The sequence below is a fragment of the Empidonax traillii genome, unplaced genomic scaffold (genome assembly GCF_003031625.1).
Source record: "Empidonax traillii isolate 1590-97213 ecotype Southwest subspecies unplaced genomic scaffold, ASM303162v1 scaffold52:size1600334, whole genome shotgun sequence".
Lineage (NCBI taxonomy): Eukaryota > Metazoa > Chordata > Aves > Passeriformes > Tyrannidae > Empidonax > Empidonax traillii.
Window position 1 is genome coordinate 882,800 of NW_020955245.1, and position 19,114 is coordinate 901,913.

Genomic DNA, 19,114 nt, shown 5'->3' on the forward strand with positions numbered 1-19,114 from the left:
TGAAGATCCAAGACAAAGATCCTGTGAATTCCCAGTTCTTTCTTACAGTGACATGACATCAAGCACAATCAGATATTCACATCTATATTCAGCGTGCCTGGGAAGACTCATCAGTACAACACCATTGACACGCAATCAGTTTATCAAAGTTCAGCTGATGTTTTCAGCCACAGGAAATCCAAGGTAAAAGACACCTCTATTTTTTATTGCATAAAAGCAGCAGTAACTCAGTGAGTTGTAACTTTTACAACTAAGCTGCACAAGTTCTGACAACTTTTAGGAACGTTTCACTTTTGTTTTACCTCAGACCCACTGCAGGTGACCAGATAACAGAAGGCAGAAGGTAAGACCGACGACCTAGAAGCTCTCAGTCACCCAGGGCTGTGCCTGCAGACTCCCCAAACATTAACTGGAATTAAGGAGTTCCCTGCAATGCTGCTTCCCTGCATGTTTCTCATAGCAGAGCTGGCAAAGCACCATCCCCCTTCCCTGACAGATGAGGATGGCCACACCACTCCACGTGCTGGGTTTGTCTCCCAGTGAGTCACCTTGTGACCACCAGTACCATTAGCCTGTTCAGTGGAAGAATTCAAAGGACTCATTTTTCAGCCTGAGGCAACCTTCATAAACTACTCCCAGAAAAGCAGCCTCAGCCTGACGTCCTCCGACTGCAGAGCTTCAGCACAGGCAGATAAACACAATTAAAGCTCTATTTGAAGAGCACATCTCCCTCAGGCAGAAGGGCCACTTATTGCCCCCATTCTCCAGAGGGAGAAACATTTATTCCACGTGCTCTTCAAATCTGCAGGTTGTGAGAGTGTCATTAGCACGGGAGCATCTGTGCAATAAGGGGATGTAGGACATGGAGAGCAGAGTCCAGCAGATTTCAGGTCAGGGGGAGCCCTATCAACAAGGGCAGCTGCAGAACGGGAACGTTCCGGAGTGTTTTCCTGACGGCTCTGATTTCTTGGAAACTTCAAAAGTCAGAGACGTGCCAAGTTCTCCCTCAGTTGTCCCAGATGCTGAGCAGGATCTAAGAATGGGTTACACAGCCAGCCTGGCACACACAGGTACTAAAATATCCCAGGTCTCTTTTTCAGAAAGCACATTATATATAGGAACCTGCAAGACATTCTACAGACATTGCAGAATTGTTTAACACAACACTACCATGCTTTAGTTAAACTTCAGAGAGAAACTGCCTTTCTCCCATGAAATAGTCCCCTAAAAGCTTGCAATTTTCAACAGTACAGGCATTTCCCACACTAGTTTGAGGGAAAATCTTAGGTATGATCCTTTTTTTTTTATCCAGTGCTGTTTCGAACACAACTCACACTGGAAGCAGCTGGAAGAGAGTGTTTACTCACAGACCTCAACTGCCCACTGTAAAAGCAGCGTGTTCTCCATCTGAACTATCAGCTACCACAGTTGTACTAATTTGATGCACAAAACATAGTGAAAATAAGGCATAACAGACATCATTTCACACCACTCGTATCCAGGCCTGGGATATACATCCCTGAATAATCCCTAAAACTTCAGGCTAAAAAAAAAGGAAATGCTTTTCTCTAAACTCAATTTTAGTCTCTGTAAATAAGTGTTTAGCGTTTCCTGGCACAAATATTTTCACTGAATGTGAATGCATTTTTTTGATTTATTTACTTTACACTCAGCCTCCATACAGTAGCCAGAAGAAAACAGTTCAAAAGCTACTGCAAAGGCAGAGCAGATGCTGACTTTGAATAGTTTCTCATTACACTCTGAAAAAAATTTAAGCTCTAAGCTCACTGAACTCGTAATAATTCACTGAACTCTGAAACTGGAAACAAAATTTTTACAGATTCCTCACCGTTAAGTTTATGAATTTAGGGGAAAAAAAACCCTAGAACAAAAAAAAAAATTTGGAAATAAAAGCTACATTTTCCATTCACTAACTTGTTGACCAGCTGTTTTACCTTCCCTTAAGACACAGTTATTAAAGAAAATTACACTTACCTGAACTAGAATTCTTGGCCTTTGAGGGGATGGAAAAGGAACTTTATGCATGAAATGGGAAATATGCCTAGAGGAAAAGAAAAAAAAAATACTGATTTAGTAGAAATGAAGTTTAAACTGCTTTACCACAAGACAAAATTTTTTCAGGAAGAGAAATTATTATATTAAAAAAAATGGATCATACTCATTCAGAAAACAGAGAGCAAAAAAACCCAGCACCTAAACCTTAATGGGATATTCTGACCCTTCAAAACCTATTTTTCTCCTGGTGACAAAGCAAAATGAGAGGCCAGATTATCTTTCAGAATACAAACTGGGTTTATGAGACTGAAAAATTCAAGGAGGTTTTATTAATTTATTTGTAAACTAGAAATCCTGATGTTTGAGTATCACAGGAGCATTTTACAACACTAAAATAGTTTGAAATAGCACCATCCCTCAGAGACCAGCACTGCAAAAAATAAAAATATTCACAGCTGAATATCGAGAAGAGTCATCAAAGCTCATCCATTTCCTTCACTTCTAAATAGGAAGTGTTATATAAAATTGCTGATGGAAAAAGTAATAAAGATTTTTGATATGTACAAACACAGGGAAAGGTTTTAATTTGACCAAGTTCTCAGTTTTTATGAATTGACTGAACTTGCATAAGTTCTGGAGGTATAAATTCTACATAACAGAAACTTTCACATTAAAAGAATGACATGAAATCAGTAAAAACTGAGGAGAAACAGCTTTTCCATCCCAAACTGAATTCCACCGCACATCCTTCACTGGGATTTCTGCCACTCTCACCACTATGACACAGACAACCACCCAATTTTTGAAGAAATTCAGACAAACCCACAAGTAAACATTGATTTGGGCTTTTTTTCCTCTACTACCAGTGTATGAAAGTGGTGGCCAAAATAAGGGAGATGGATCCACAAGGGAAGGGCCTTGTGTGCTGCTTGTGTTCAAACACATGCATGGCACAGACACCCCTCACCATTAAAATAGCCAAAAAACCAGGCTAGATGATATATTAGAGTCATATTTGAATTTTCCACAGTAAATTGACCAGTTTAACGTCAACCTAAATTTCAACGTCAGTTTACAAATCACAGAAATTAGAATGCACCAAAAAATCCATACAAATCAAAATTAAGCATTTCTTATACTTACTTCTCATTTTATTCATTCCCAAAACTCAAACCCCTCAAAATCCTCAGCTTAAAAAACAAAAAAAAACCAAAAAAACAAACCCAAACCCCTTCATCTTCCTCACTGGAAGTTTACACTCTTAGAATTTTCAAACAAGTACAGTGCTGCAAAGTGGAATAACGAAGGGGATCAACAACCACAAGAAATACTTAAACCTCATAGAAGTTAATATTGAAGTTTAAGCAGAAAAGGGATTGCCAAGTAACAAAAGAGGAAAGCAAATGGTGTATTTATTTGTAATCTGGTGCATTAAAATGTTACTTTAGCTCAGAAATGTTAAATGGTGTTACACATCAGCTCCAGCTATCGACCACTTGTGGGGTGTGAGGGCTTCCATTGCATTTTAAAATGGAAAATCCTTTGTGTGTGAGAAGGAAATTGGTTTTATTTATCATGAACAGATGAGAATTACCAGTGCAAAATATTCAAAATCTGCTTTATCATCTCTCATTACACTACAAATGGGCACTTGAAAAAATGCAAACCTACGTATTTAGTTCTCCTGACTTGATGGGTGCAAGATTAAGAAAGGATTTATAATCTTGCTCCTCCTGATCGCTATGGCTAAAGGGTGCAAAGCTAATTAAAACCGCTCTCAGAGACCTTTGCAGGCACTTAAATCACAAATAAAAACCTGGAGTTTTTTAGGAAGCAGCCAAAGATACATTTAATCACAGGAGAGAAGCGTTTCACTTTGTGAAACCATTCTACTGATGACTAAAGTAAAAAAGCACAACGGGAAATTTAGAATTTAAAAAAAAAAAAAAAAAAAGAGCTCTCATCAACTGCAAAGAGCATCATGAATTCTGGATGGGACTCACTTTTCAATGGGAAGGACGTGTGGCCCAGAAATGGAGTAACGATACAGGAAGGTGAGGAACTTCTTGAAAGCATCGAAGAAAGGCCAGTGGGACAGCAGGCAGATGCACTTGTTTGTCTGCACTGTCCTGCACGGGTCTGACTTGCCCTCAGCAGCAGCTGCCAAGCCCAGCTGAGATCTTTGTTTCTCTGTGAGGTTTTCTTCAGGATACAGCTCATAAAACTGGATAGCAGCACCGTAGACCTGCAAAAAACACCGCGGGTTTGGGGGCAGGGGGTTCAACCTCCATCCTCAAAGCAATCTGACAAAGCCCAGACACACACAAGGAAAAATCAAGTCTGTGGGACTGCTTGAAAAGCTGAATTAATGCATCATCTTTTGAAGCAATTTAGCCCAGAATGTTCTTATGGCTGCGAAAATCCAGACTGTCTGTTAATTATTTAAAACACTTAAAGTCATATGAGGAAGGGTAATTTATGAAACTATTTAAGGGAGAGAAAAATAATGATTATGGAGAGTACAACCACAGTCAACTGCTCCTACAATTGCCTTTAGAGCTATTTTAGGAATCCTTTATAGGCAACTCAAAGCAGTATTCCCTGACATCCAATTTACTTTTCAGAACAAGTATGTACATGCCAGGTCGCTTCCATGCTTGCAATATAAATAGAATACTTGCATGTATATGCAGTCAGATTTTACAGCTCTCCAGTTTCACAGGCTAACAGGACTGCAGAGCAAAGGGGTTTATGAGCAACAGTCCAGCTCCAAAATAAATGCAAGTCACTCTTTACAGCAGCCTTTAAATGAAGCCCAAATGAACAGGTTCAAGTTTGCCTCTGAAAACGTTCATTATCATAAACCCGAACAGAGAAACAACCACACTTTTAAAATTAAATTAACTTTTTTTTTTTTTTCCAGCTTAAAAAGTACCTTTTCTGCAGAAGCTCCAGTTAGTACAAAGGTAGAAAAAACTGGGAGGGGGTATTTACTGTTTGATGGCCAACATTCAATGGTTGCACCCATAGGCAGGCAAAAAAGAGGCACAGATTCTGGTAATGGGAATGATTCATAATCTTCTTCAGGGTATCTGCATATCAAACCTAGAAAGGGAAGGTGCAGAGAGGCAGTTATGGAAGGAACAGCAGAAGGAGATTTGGAATAGCTCATTCCACAAAACAATGCCCACAAAATTCACCCATGAGCCTACAGCAGCTTCAGAAGATCAGGGAAATTGTAAATTAGGGAGGAGCTGGAAGGGGCAGGTGCTGCCACACCTGACTAAAGCACTGGACTGAAATCCTACTTCCCATTCGAGGAACTATCCACAACTACTTCATCTTTTCCTTTTGTGCATCTCAGCTGTTCTATTGTAATAGTTCACATCCATCAGCAGCACCAGCAAAGATTTAAAATCCAGTTTAAAAAACGCTAACATGAGTAATTGAGAAATAAGACTGATGTTTTCAATTATGCCAACAAAAGTTCCCTGAGAAATATATATATGTTAAATATTAGATTTTTTTTTTTAAATAGCAGTAGGATTTATTATACTCCTGTTGTTTACAGAGAGCAGCATCTCAAAGGGATATAAGTGAATTAAAGCTGAGGTCTGAATCATGCTCGTGACTTGCATGCCAAACAAAATCAGGGTTTAAAAAAACCCAAAAAAACCCGAAAACCCGACACATTTCATCAGTCACAGCAAATCTAATTCTGTCTTATAAAGAAAACAACAAAATAAACATGATATGCAATCCAAAAATCCTTAAAGAGCTCAGTGCCACTGAGGCTCAGGGCAGTCTGCAGGACTCTTCAGAATGTTTCTTAAAGAAAGTGGTCGATCAAATTTGCAATTTGCAAATGCAGCAAATAATTTCTCTGGTAGTTTCTTCTGCATATATAGACATATATATATATACATATATACACACACACATCCTTAAGAGACAGCTCCCAGCAGCAGAAACAAGAAGTGAGCTTCCCATTAAAAATAAAATTCTGAAATAAAACAGTCATGATACCTATTTCTAAGGGTTATTTTAGGACACTGTTTTAGAAGAATTCCTCAGGGAAAGATTCCCTTTTTGATAATGGCAAGGCAGTGTCCAAGAATTCTTCAATCCAAAACGTATTACATTGCAAATGAGCCTGTACCCCCTGAGCTGAAGGTAAGGAAAAGCTAAACAGCAGTTACATACCAGCTTTGTATGATATGGTGTTGGTTTTTGCCACAGACTTTTTGTAACATAAATAGACTGCTGAGCCCCACTGTAAAATAAAAGAAATTACTGGGTTGAGTGATGAAATACAACAAAAGGATATAATAGAAAAGAGTGGAGGAAAACCTCACACTGTTAAGGTCTCAAATTCTGAACAAGAAAATAAAGACCATGGAAAGCCGTGGGACAGAAAAGACCAGCACCCTCAGAGGGAACACAGATGTAACCATTTCCATAGGACAGCACTTCCATAAGCCAGTCAATGCAGGCACTGGTAGAACTGAGAAATCCATTTCTCAATGCCTACAGGCATTTACTGAGAAACAAGCACAAATCAATTCCCATGATCTTTCTAACATGATCCTACTTGCACGTGCAGTCAGCGCCCTCATCACACACCGACTTCTGAGGGCCCTGCAAGTGCCAGGAAACAGAGCTGGCACTGTTTGACCAGGAGACATCCAAATACTGGGTTCTGCAAATCCAAGTGGTGTGACACTTGGGTATTAATTTGGCAGGTCAGGAACCATGGGAAGGGCTTTAACAGGTTTGCAGTCAACAGCTTCCAACATCACCTCACATGCAACTTCCTTCAAATAAGTCTGTGAAACCACCGAGGAGACGAACATTTATAAAACAGCATTGTAGGTGATGGGAGAGTTTTAGAACAAAACAAGCTGGTTGTTAGATACAGAATTCCCACAACACCAGTAAAATCAGTGTCAGAAACAGCCACATCTGTAAAACCTCCGGTGGCACAACAGGTTCTGGAGGACCAATCCAAAGCTGTTGAATTCACCATTTCCAAGTCAGCACTAAAAACATTTGCTCCAAGGCTTCCAAAAAATACTTTGTTCCAAGCAGCAACGAAGGAATGTAATCCTCCAACTCTTCCAGTATTTGCTTTTTATCTCTGGAGAGCCCTTCTCAAAATTTTTCCCCGGGTACTCCACGAGCTGCCACAAACACTCCACAGACGCCTCATCCCCGAGCGCAGACTCTGAATCTTACCATGCTGTTGTTAAGGTTCTTGTCGACCTTGCAGAAGGTGTGTGGAGGGGTCTCCCCCTTGCTGGGGATGATGATGCAGATGTCTGTGACGGCCAGCGCGTTCTGGGTCATGTTGTCGGCGGCCCTGCGGTAGGTGAGGAAGACGCGCTGGGACGAGGCGCTGCCGCTGATGTTGGCAGGACGGCCGTAGGGAGTGGTCTGGATTATTTCACAGCCTTGCTTCACTCTCTCTTTCCCATCATACAAAACCCTAGTTACAGTGGGATGGGGGAAAAGTCAGCAGGCGCGTTTTTAAAGTGCTTTGAATACCAGCTGAGAACTGTAACCAAATAATACTAATTTATTGGCAGCTCTTGTATCATCTCTGAACATTTTTACAGATCACATCATATCAAACTGCACTCTAACAAAAAGTCTTCATGACAAAACTATACATACAGCTGCTTTTAAGAATTTTGTTTACTGCAAAACAGTGTTATTTTCAGGTCTACTAAAGATTCCTTGCCTGATGCTAAGAATGTCATACAACTCACCTCTCTTCACTCTGTATTAAAATAGGTTAAGCATCTTATCCCAATCTAAATATATACACTGAAAATTGTAAATGGCTTTGAAAACTCCAAAATATGAAGGATCACAGCTGTCACTAAAATCCACTCGGCACTCCTTTTCCCTACCATACTGGGTTACAGTGTGCTCAAGGCAACAAATACCTTCCTGCTCAGAGCTTTGCCTTGTATGGCCCTTCAAGAAATCTGCCTTATCTGCTCATTAGTCAAATAAAACTGTAAAAACCACCCACTGGAACAGAAAAGCCACTCACCCCAAATCAGTAAGTGGGGGTTTGTCCCTTCCTCGGCGATAACAAAGGTATATCTGCGGTCCTACCAGGCTGCCGTTGTTGAGATCTGCAGACAGGCCTGAGGGAGTGACATCTATGCACTTGTATCCCTGGGGAACTTCCTCCCCCAGGGATTTATTAAGCACTGTTACATCTGTGATGGGCTCTTTTGGCTTGGCTATTTTATGGCAGGCGTCGTTGAAGTGGATTTCCTCCTCCAGCGGTTTGGAGATGTCCGTCAGTCCTGCCACGACAAAGTAGTCGGCAACACGGGCCCCTTTGTCTTCCATCTTCCATCACAAGATGTTGTGACTGCTGAGAAAGAAAGAAAGAAAGGGATGTCAGGGTCTATGAAGGCAATTAGAAGATATCAAAAGTAATAAGGTGATGTTTATTTTTAAAAACATAACAGAACACCACAAAAGGAATAGAGTCAGCATCAGATCATGTAGCGCTTTTGATCTGTAATCACACCCTTTCCAGTTTGGGATTCTGAGCCACAGTCTTGTGAGTTAATTGTTAAATCTTGGAATGGAAAAGCAGAGTGGGCTCTCTGTGTTACTCTGTGTTACTTACTGGAGTGGCTGAACAACAGGAACAGTAAGAGCAAAATTCTGTGCAAAGTTTGGCAAACAGGTCCCGACTGGGCCAAAATGCAGTTCCCGTGTATTCTGCCTACAGTCCATTACTGCATTCAGCTCACCATGACAATGGATCTTCCAAGGCTTCACCTGCAATTAATTTCTTTCCCGAATATTAAACATATATGCAAAGGCTGTCTTGATGATTCTAAAGATATAATATTTGCAGCTGTCTCGCTCTGTAAGATCTTACATCAGATATCAAGGCCAGATCTTCACGGAGTATTTTTGCAGGCTATAAGTTGAAACCATTTTATTTTACAGTGGTTTGGGACTCAGATCCTTGACAGGCAACTCATCCACAGCCAGGGACATACCAGCTTTTATACAAAACACTTAAACTGAGTCAGCTTCAATAGAGCACAGACCACTGTGAAACAAAAACATTCGAGACCACATGAAGTTTTTCGGAATGAGAAGGAATAGAGTCCTGCTGTTCCAGCCAAACTGCGTTGGGAAATTATATTCTCTGTTCCTGGAATGCATTGATAAAAGAATTCTTTACATATGAACTCTTCCTGTATAGTATTTTTTGCAGTGCTTGCTGCCAGTGTTGTAAATTAACTTCAGCTCAGGATACACATCTACTGTGGGATGAGCAGACAAGCAATGCAGGGCATACATGTCAGGAGGTTCAGTTTCCTCTTTGTCAGAAACTCTTGAATGCCTTTGTAAGTCACTTAAAATTCATATTTCCCTTATTTTATAGCTTGATTGTGCAAATAAAGAAAATGCTGTTTCATGGAGTATTGAGAAACGGGCTAAAAATGTTTATCCAAGTCACTCACATGTGCTGGAATCTTGCTAAAGCAGCTTCAGGAAGTTTACTGTCATCGACTTCCAGGCTTTTTAAACCAGACAAGCTATTTCAGACTCCCTTTTGTTAAATTAATTTTGTTTGGGTGCAAAATTTTGTTGCAAGAGAAACTGTTACCACACAGGAGTTTTCAAGAGCTTGCTGACATTCAGAGACTGAGCAAACAGAATTTAAAACACTTGGAGTGGTTGGTCCAAGACTTCAGTTTTCATGGAATCTTTATTCCCTTCGCTTTAGCTCCCTTTGTTTTTTGGCCTAGGTAGTTGAGTATTAAGCTTTATCAAACTCACAGGTAATGAGGGAAATTATGTCATAAATTGATATCCATTGATACTGTGCATGTGATCAGATTGTTTCAAGCTGGCCTCAGATTTCCAGCCCCAGTTCCTGCTCCAGGAGGAGGAATGTCAGGCTGTGCCTGATCACCCCCACCAACCTCATCCACCACTGCAGGAGAGGCAATTCCAGCTTCTTCCTGCTCTGACTCTCTAGGTTGGTTGTGTTTTGCTGGACTGAGTGACTCAACAAGTTTCTGAAGCTGCCAGGAAATGAGTAGAACTTTTTGTTTAAGGTTATTTACATCATTCAAGAAAATGCCAAGAAAAAAGCCCCCAAATTATCTAACCTTTCTTTCTTTCTCTGTGGTTAACAGGCAATGTGGGACACTTCAGAACACGTGATTCCTGGGAAACAATCATCAACATACAGCAGAGTAACGGTTTGAAAACAACTGCTCAACTTGTGTTTGGAGAGAATAAAGAACATAGTCACAAAACTAAGCTTAATTTAACCTAAATTCAGTTATTTCAAAAACATCTGGAATATGTTCCTCAGCATATATGAAAGTAATAACTCCAAATTCAAACTCCTCCTGGAGTGATATACCCAGAGCCACACAAATTCAGGCCCTGCATATGGTGCCCATTATCTCCCTGTCCATCTGGCTGCAGGGAATCCAGACAGGCTGGGAACAAATGCACGGAGAGAGGAAAGGCACTGCACAAAGCATCTTTAAACTGACAGAAGACCAAACATTGACATCTTTTAGCTAACAGGACTGAAGTTCTAACTGTTTTGAAACATTAACAATTCTCTGTGAAACGTAACCATGGTATACCATCACATTTTAGCTCTCGTAATATTAAGTTTTGTTCCTTTTCCCACCAGCATCATTTCACAAAACTACACTGATTTCTGGAGTGATTCACAATGCCTTTTAAGCTGAAATGAAACCAACACTTTAGTAATCAAGAATTCTACAAATGATGGCTGTTAAAACTGCAAGTAAGCCTTTTAACTCCAATGTATTAGCACCCCTATATTCCAGTTTAATCAGCCAAGACAGCATTACAAATAAACACAAAGACACATATATAACACTGAAGAATCATACCTATCTCACTGTTCATTATTTCATACCAAAAGTCTTAAATTCAAGCATTCATTTATTCCCAAAAGCACTTTCAAGAAAAACTGGGGCAAGCTCAGCTCATTTAGAGCCAGTTAAAATTAGAATCCCCTACATACAAACACCTGCTATCACACAAATTTGCTTCCTAAGGTTATAGCACATAATAGACAAGTCAGCAAGACTTTCATAATTTAATGCAGATTTTACAGAAGGGAGAGGGGGAAAAAAAAAAGGTCTGGCTGACGATGCATCATCCCTTCAAATCTGCCCCAGCCCTGAAGTGTCCAAGGCCAGGCTTGACAGGGCTTGGAGAAACCTGGACTAGTGGAAGGTGTCCCTGTCCGTGGCAGGGGGTTCAGACTGGATAAGTTTTAAGGTCTCTTCCAACCCAAACCATTGTGGGATTCTCTGAAGATTTTATCATCTTTGCCTTTTGATAAAAACACTTGCAGCTCAAAAGGGATAAAATGCAGAAGATACTCTGCAGGGGGATTTTATTTAAGCCAACTTAAACTTCACTAGAGCTGCCCTGATACTGAAGTTTTCACCATCAGATTGATGCCAACTTCATGTTAGCAGACCCCAGAAAGAGGGGACATAACTGTGAGTTAACTCAGCGACGAACAATCATCCTGTGAGAAGCATTTCACATAAACTGGTGCATCTGAATAATTTCTGTAGGAACTTTTTACCATGAAGGTATTTCCAAGCCCGTTACAGACATCTCACAGTACAGCAAATCGGCTTTGAAAAAAAAAAAAACCAGAAACAACCAAGCCCAAAAACACACAAGAAAAAGAACACAGAAAAAGTCACAGCGCACAACAGCGTCGCTTGAAGCAGCCGGTTCCAGATGAAATTCAACATTTACACTCAGTGCCACACTGAGAAGCTTCTACTGCTTCTCTCCACTTGAGTAACCTGAGGATGAAAGGCTGCCCTTTGAAGACAATGCCATGGGATCACGAACTCTTACAAAAGTCCCTGCAAACAAGTGCAGTCCATGGTCTTTGAGCCATCCATGATAATCATTTTTAATGGACTGCACGTAATTAATAGCACCATAAACTGAATGCCAGAAGCATCAGAAAGAGCCTAAACCTTGCCAGTAGCACAGTTACTTGTAAAAAAATTATTAAACACACACACAGACTTTGCAGATCATGACTATATAAATGTGGGAGAAGAGGGCTTTCTGCCATGTCTAAAAATATGTGAACAGGGGAAACAATCAGATAATCCTCCCACACAACCACAAACTATTAGCTTTGATTACTCTGCTGAAAGACAAAGAGTAAACTCGGTTTCCTTGTTTAGTCAAGCTAACGTTCTAATATCATTACATTTTTTCAGAAACATTTAGGGAATACTAATTAATAACTTTTGCTGCCTGTCACCAGTGCTGTAATTCAAGCAGTGTCCAAGCTTTTTGAACAGATCCCATTTCTCATTCAGATGCTCTAAGAGGAAAGCTTTTCCCCATCACATGACCTGGTGGGGATGTGCAGCAGGAACAGGAGTGATGCTTCACGAAGCAAAGGAAGAAAATACTGATTTAATTCCTACAACCTGCAGAATTTTGTAGAGGTAACTTTTAAGTGGCTGCAGACCAGAAGAACCACTCCAGCCCTTCCAGGAGCCAGCTTTCCCAGACAGCAGCCAGGACCATCTGACTCCATTAGAACAGTTTTGTCAGTCCACCTCTGGCAGACAAATACAACTGCCCTGTAATCTTTTAATCTTCCTTGCCTTCATCCTCATTCCTTCCTGCATTTTAATTTGAGACTATTAAATGGCTTATTAATTTGAGTTCCTTATTAGATCCATTTGCTGTCTAAGGCAGGTGACATTTTACTTTGTTAGCCTGACTCCAAACACACGTTCCATTTTTAAACAAGGAATGAATGTCTCCTAGAGCAGGTTGGAAGCCAGTGCAGGGCTCTGCAACACACCTTTTTAATAACACTTTGAACTGTTTTAAGCCACGATGATTTTTTTTAAAAAGTATTCATCACATAATCATATTCCAAGAATTTCCTTCCTTTGCAGGCACATGACGAGGAGATGGAGAGACACAAATCGGTGGTCAATTATTAAAAATTGTCAGTGAAGTTCTAAGAGTCCCCAGTATCTCACCTCATGGGTACTGCTGCATCACCCTGCTGAGGGATGCTGCTGACAGGGACATGGCAGCTGGTCATGCAAGAGCAAAGGGGAGTTAACTGGACCAGTCAGTCCTGCTGTGGCCACTCAGGACCATTTCCCAGCCATGACACAGCACAAATCACATGAGAGCTCCAACAGTCTCAAGAACATGTGAATAACTGCAGTTACACAAGGCAAAAAAACTTTGTGTTTCCAAAGCTGCCTGGCAAAAGTTATCAGACAAACCTCTTCCCCCCCCCCAAGTATTCCCCTCACAGAAAGCCAACAATCCTGGGAACAAAGCAGAAGCACCCCTAGTACCACAGGGATTCCCAAGTCAGAACAAGCCTTTTGCCAACTCCAGCAGCGCGTTGCCTACCTTTTCATCAGGGCATTGCTTCCACACTTGGCCTCTCGTGCTGTCAGGCAGGCTTTAAAACAGACTTCCTGTTAAAGTTTCATTCCCTATAGAAATAGTAAAAACGAGAATTAAACAAGGCACACTTTTGTTCAAACTTAAATTTCTGCACACTCCACTGCACCAGTCACATGAAATGAACTGCTGTAGGACCCACTTGCTAAGATAAGGTTACATGCCACTTAACTATTAAAAAAGTATGAAACCAGACTTTAAGAAAATATCAACGCAGCACAAAATTTGATATTTTAAGAACACAAACAACATTTGATGCTTTAAACCAAAACAAATCAAAGCACAGCTGAGCCAGCCCCTTCAAATGATCTCAACTCTTCCATTATTTTCTGACAATCAATACCTTCCCGTCCATTCCCAGGACTTTGCCAGCCCCCAAAGTGCTCTTTCAGCCCAACGACCTTCCCAAGCCTTCTTCAAATCCCTTTTCTTTGCAAGATGCTGATATTTAAGCAGATCCTTCCTGCTCCACAATCAGCAATACACACACACACTCTTCCATCCAGCCACCTTACTCCAACTCTTCTTGCAGGGGGTGACACGGTCCCCTTGCTCCTTCCTGTCACAATCACCGTTTTAATTCAGCTCTGGAAAACTCCAACAGGAACCCTTTCAAACACTGGTGTGACCACAGACACCCTGAGCTTGTGTTTCACTCTGAGATGTGGAAGCCCAGCAGTCTGTGCTACGTTTGGGCATTTTGGAGCAGCAGTTTCCCACAGGGCTGAGGATCCCACCTCACTGGAGACACTCGGAGACTCCAGGCTCCCACAACAGCTCATTTACACTTTGTCTAAAGGAGGTTTCTGTTCACCAACACCTGGAGAACACTCTCAGAAGATTGCCATGAGAAAACAAAGTAGAACATAAGCAGGAACACGTCTCAGGAGGGTTCCCACAAACCATGACAGATTTGCTTCCAGTCCTGAGGCGGAAAAAGCTGGGGAATTAGATGACTAGAATTGTAATTTTGGGATCACAAAGTTCAAGGTTCTGTTCATAACTCCAATGTACAGGACAACCAGGGCCATCAGCACTGGTAGCTCATCACTCCTGCTCTCTCTGACCCCACAGCACCACGGAGCAGCCCCAGTCACAGCCAGTTACTCTCCAGTACCTGACTGGGAACAGTTTCACAAAAAGCTACAAAGAGTGGCACTGCATGATTCCCCCCAATGGCCTGATCTGTAATATTGAGTTTCCAGAAGTGTCAGAAATTATAAATGTAGGGATCACCCGCAGACCTCAATCGCAGCTGCAAAAAAGTCCAGGAATTCAGCAGCACTAACACACGAATAATTTCCCCACAGACACTTCAAAACACTCCTTTCCTACTCACCTCTCTGGAAAGACAGTGAGGAGAGTTAAATGGAAGAAAAATAAAAATATATTTCTACATCACAAGGAAGACAGCCAGACCTGCTGCCAGTGTACCTGCAGGTCTATTTTCCATCACTTGCAGAACATATTTATGACTTTGCTGTCCTCCACCTATTGAGTTAAAGATCTACTTGCTCAAAAAACAAGATGCAAAGAACCTACACTTTTCCCCCCAAACAATCAGAACCTCTCATAGCATTTTTATTTTAGGACACTGCCTGTACTTTTTCTTCCCATTTCCTACCACTACAGCCACACAAATGCCAGCAACAGAGAAAGTTGCTACAAACAGGGCTAAAGTGATCAGTGCATTATTTTTTAGAGCCTACTGCACAAACCTGCCCTATGTGGTGTCAGACAACACAATAATTAACAAGAAGCCACTGGTCTACAATAAGCACCCTTTGATGCTGCATCAGTTGTTATTAATAAAAAAAAACCAAACACAAAACCACAGAAAATCAAGAAAAATCCCAAGATTTTTCTGCCCAGCATCACTGGACTGGAATTGCTACCATGACACTTGCGCCACAGCAAAACCCCAGGAAATCCAACCCTGCCTCCAAAAGTTCTAGGAAGTGATGTTCAAGGATCCCACGAGACTCGTGACGAGAGGCAAATGGGTTTTAAAATCTCCACTTTTCTTTCTAGATTGCAGGATTTATGGTCAAAAGAATGGAAAGGATTTCTGAAATACAACTGTGTTTATAGGGAGGGATGCAGAAAACAAATTGTAGCCAACGAGGAGGAGGACAGCCAAAGCAAGCACTAGAAAATGTAAATATTACCTCATCCAGAGCACAGTTCAGGAGGGGGCTGGTCCACGGCTTTTGTACAACTCCTTATTTTACCACAACTTTTTAAAGGGAGAGATCCCCCCAAACACAACGTTCTGTTTTTCTTGGCACAGCAGACAAAGGCAAATCTTCCAACCCTGAGCTTCAAAACCCAAAATCTGTCACTGGAAATGTCAAAGTGCATCAACCAAGAGTGTGACAGAAGTGACCTGCTTTCACCCAGCCACGTTTGGGCACACATGCCAACCTCAGTTTTCTTTTGGAACCACGTTCTACCCAAATTAAATTTTGAAACTCATGGTGTGCTGCAAGGAAAGACAGGTGGGAGTTGTTTCTAACACATTTTGCTGCATTTAAGAACGCGTTTTAATTGTGACTTAGAACGTTGTGTGCGATTTTTTTTGCCTTTGGCCAGCAGAAATGCCCTGTCAGGTGAGAAAACTGGACAACTGGATGATGGCAATCATAGACAGAGTGCCTGACATGCAAAGACAGCATCTGCCAGGCTGTTACTGCTCTCTGCAGATCATCTGCACCCCACTGGAAAGGTTTAATGGAGGGATAACACTCACTAATACCTCCCTCATCTACTAAATCTCTACATCCAGCTACCAAAATGTTCATCCACAGAAAAATAAGTGGCAAAGTACCACCACCTGCTCAGCTACAAATACATCGACCACCATGTACTGCTGGGACAGTTTCTCTGCCAGCACCAGCAGGGTCTCCTCCCAAAAATCACAGTATTGGCTCAAGAGCAGTGATATGCCCAAGGTAACTCCTGATCATCCTGATCTCGGAGAGTTAGGAATTCTGAGAATTATTCCCTACGCCCACAAACTTCTTCTGAAGCTCGAGATAAAACCAAAACTCAGGAGTCCAGCCCCCGAGGCCCTTCCCTGGGTTTGCATAAAGCTTGTCCACCAAGAGGGGGTTTTCTCTTGGGGCTTTTTCGTGTTATATGTGTACATACAACTCATACGTCACACTCATTGCCTGCCCACTTTTATTTCAGATGGTTAAACTGAAATCATTTGATTAATTGGCATTAATGGTTTGTAATGACCCAAATTAAAAAAAAAAAAAAGTCAAAATTTACAGTAAATATTAAACAGGGAGGATATAATTGGTTAACTCACTTCTAACACTCCTCTTTACTCTTCTCCTCCTATTTTTAGACCATAGTTCCTCCTTTTTTCACTCTCCTCCTGTTACTACCTCACTATTTCAGCCTTTATAGAACTGTTACCTAATACATCTATTAGAGAGATACATATTAGACAGATTCAATCTATCCAATATCTTTATTTTTACCTTTGAAAAGGTAAAAATACACCATTTAAGAGTTGGGCCAGCCAACGCCTTGCGAAGTCTTTCATTTCCACTTCTCAATTTCCTCCTGGTGCTGTTTGTGAGCTCTTTAGGGAACTACCAGTGCCTAGTTCTGCATCCCAGGCCCTGCTGAAATGAGTGCTCCAGCTCACAGCTCTCAGCAGCACTGCCCCTCACAGCCTGCCCTGCAGCGTTTGATTTGGACTCTGCAGTCTGTGGGGGCACTTGGTAAGCACAAACGCATCAGCTGAGCATTTCCAGACCAAACTTCCACACCAGGCACAGACTAAACATGAAGGACAGCAGAAAATAGGCAGGAATTATTATGCAATGTAGCAAAGAACCTCATTCACTTCAAGTAATTATTTGGTCATTCCCCACTGTTCTAAACAGCTGATTTTAAACAACAGTTGGACAGCGATGATGCACTCCCTGTTTATACAACATTCACCCCCTACCTGGGGGTTATCCCTCAATTAAAGCAAGGCACAACAGGCTTCAGCTTCCAGAGGACTTGCTGCTTTTAGTACAGGAGAAAGATAAAATCATGATCTGTGTCCACAGCAGCAAATCTGATTTAAATACAGAACTGATATCTAAGGGGGGAGACCCAGGGCCTTTCCTGTGCTCTTGCCCAGGACCACCCAGTGAAGCTGCAGCAGAAGGATGAGGGATAAGTGAACTCAGCCCTCCAACCACACCTGCACCGCTGCAATCAGGGAAAGCTTAACCCAAACTGTCCTCAAAGCTCCTACATTTTTACAGGTTTAGGTTTGGAGTGGGATTGCCAACTGGGGAGGGAACATGCTGATTTGGGGGGTTACTCTGTTTGGGGTTTCCTACAAGAGTCATCATAACAATAATTTAAAATTTTAATACATTCCAGAGAACCTGATTAAAATATTACAACAAACAAGAGAAACATACTGGACCAAGCCACATAAATTGCATCATGTTTTTGTTAAGGCACTTACACAGAAATTATTTTGGTGTCTTTTTTTTTTTGGTTCTTTCATTACTGGTACTATTCAGTATTACAGTTCTTTCCAGGAAGCTTCAGAACAAATCCCTTAATTCTACAGGTCCTTGTGTATCAAAACATGAACTACTGGAAGCTTCTGACAGACAGCAGCGTACCTGGAAATCACCAATACCTCAAACGTGATGTTTGAAGAAGGTGACAAGGTTATATTGACTTTTTTATCTCCAATCCAACTGGAACTGGGCAACATTCAGCCTCCAGCTTTTTTGGTCGTGCCGACACCGCATTTAAAAACCGAGGTCAAAGTTGAGTAACGAACAACAAAGGGAAAGAAGATTTTCTGCAGCTCTTCGTTTTGGGAGATAAATTTAAGATGGAGAAAGAGTTTGATTAAGTACCTATTGTACTCCTCCCATTCCTCAACCTGCCTGGGTTTGGCCACGAAGCACAACTGTTCTAAAAAGCATTTCAGCCAACTATGACTTGCAAAACTCACTGCAACTCAGCTGCTGGGAAAGCACGGCGGAAATAAAAAAGGATGTTGAATATTTAAGTGACGCTGCAGATTTCTTTCTCCAGTTTTCAGACCTCAAGGTTAACAAACCCCATCATCATTCAGCTTGGTCCAGGAGTCATCTTCCTCTCTGAAGAGTCACAAGACAGTTTTCTGCAGCTATCACACACTACAGCAGGAATTAACCTAGAAATTAGTACAATACAAACTCCTGGAGATTAAAAACTGCCAGACTGGCTTCTGGCAGAGGTGGTGCCCACAGTTCTAAGTCACACTGAACAGTTGTACGAGTTACAACCTCACTCCCTTCAGGACCAGCTGGCTCTGCTCTCTACTTCGCTACTTTCCCTTTCAAGCGCATATTTTAAATAGAACCAGGTTATTTACATTGTTCCTAATGCTTGACCTGCATCAGCTCCACTCACCTGAGCCCCACAGTGTGTGCCAGGCTATGTCAATATTTGTGCTTTTACTAACTAATAATTAACTCTGGCTGTATTAACTAGATAATTGCTAATACTGCCATTAACACGTATAATAATTCCATTAAGCACCATACTGGTGCTATAT

At 41.4% G+C, this 19,114-nt stretch overlaps 1 protein-coding gene across 10 annotated transcripts in view; it reads right to left on the minus strand.

Annotated features, from left to right (window-relative positions):
* The window catches only part of DENND4A (DENN domain containing 4A), a 46,181-nt gene that overhangs the window by 24,639 nt on the left and 2,428 nt on the right, over nucleotides 1-19,114 (minus strand). For 8 of the 10 annotated variants that reach the window (XM_027879233.1, XM_027879232.1, XM_027879231.1 and 5 more), the window contains exons 2-8: nucleotides 13,486-13,571; nucleotides 8,075-8,440; nucleotides 7,252-7,501; nucleotides 6,220-6,289; nucleotides 4,952-5,121; nucleotides 4,020-4,261; nucleotides 1,996-2,062 (exon numbers count right to left, since the gene is read on the minus strand). In XM_027879233.1, coding sequence (XP_027735034.1) covers nucleotides 1,996-2,062; nucleotides 4,020-4,261; nucleotides 4,952-5,121; nucleotides 6,220-6,289; nucleotides 7,252-7,501; nucleotides 8,075-8,382 — 1,107 coding nt within the window. In that variant the 5' untranslated portion in view covers nucleotides 8,383-8,440; nucleotides 13,486-13,571. The remainder of the gene's footprint in view (nucleotides 1-1,995; nucleotides 2,063-4,019; nucleotides 4,262-4,951; nucleotides 5,122-6,219; nucleotides 6,290-7,251; nucleotides 7,502-8,074; nucleotides 8,441-13,485; nucleotides 13,572-19,114) is intronic. The other 2 variants (XM_027879227.1, XM_027879226.1) reach the window with 2 other exon arrangements.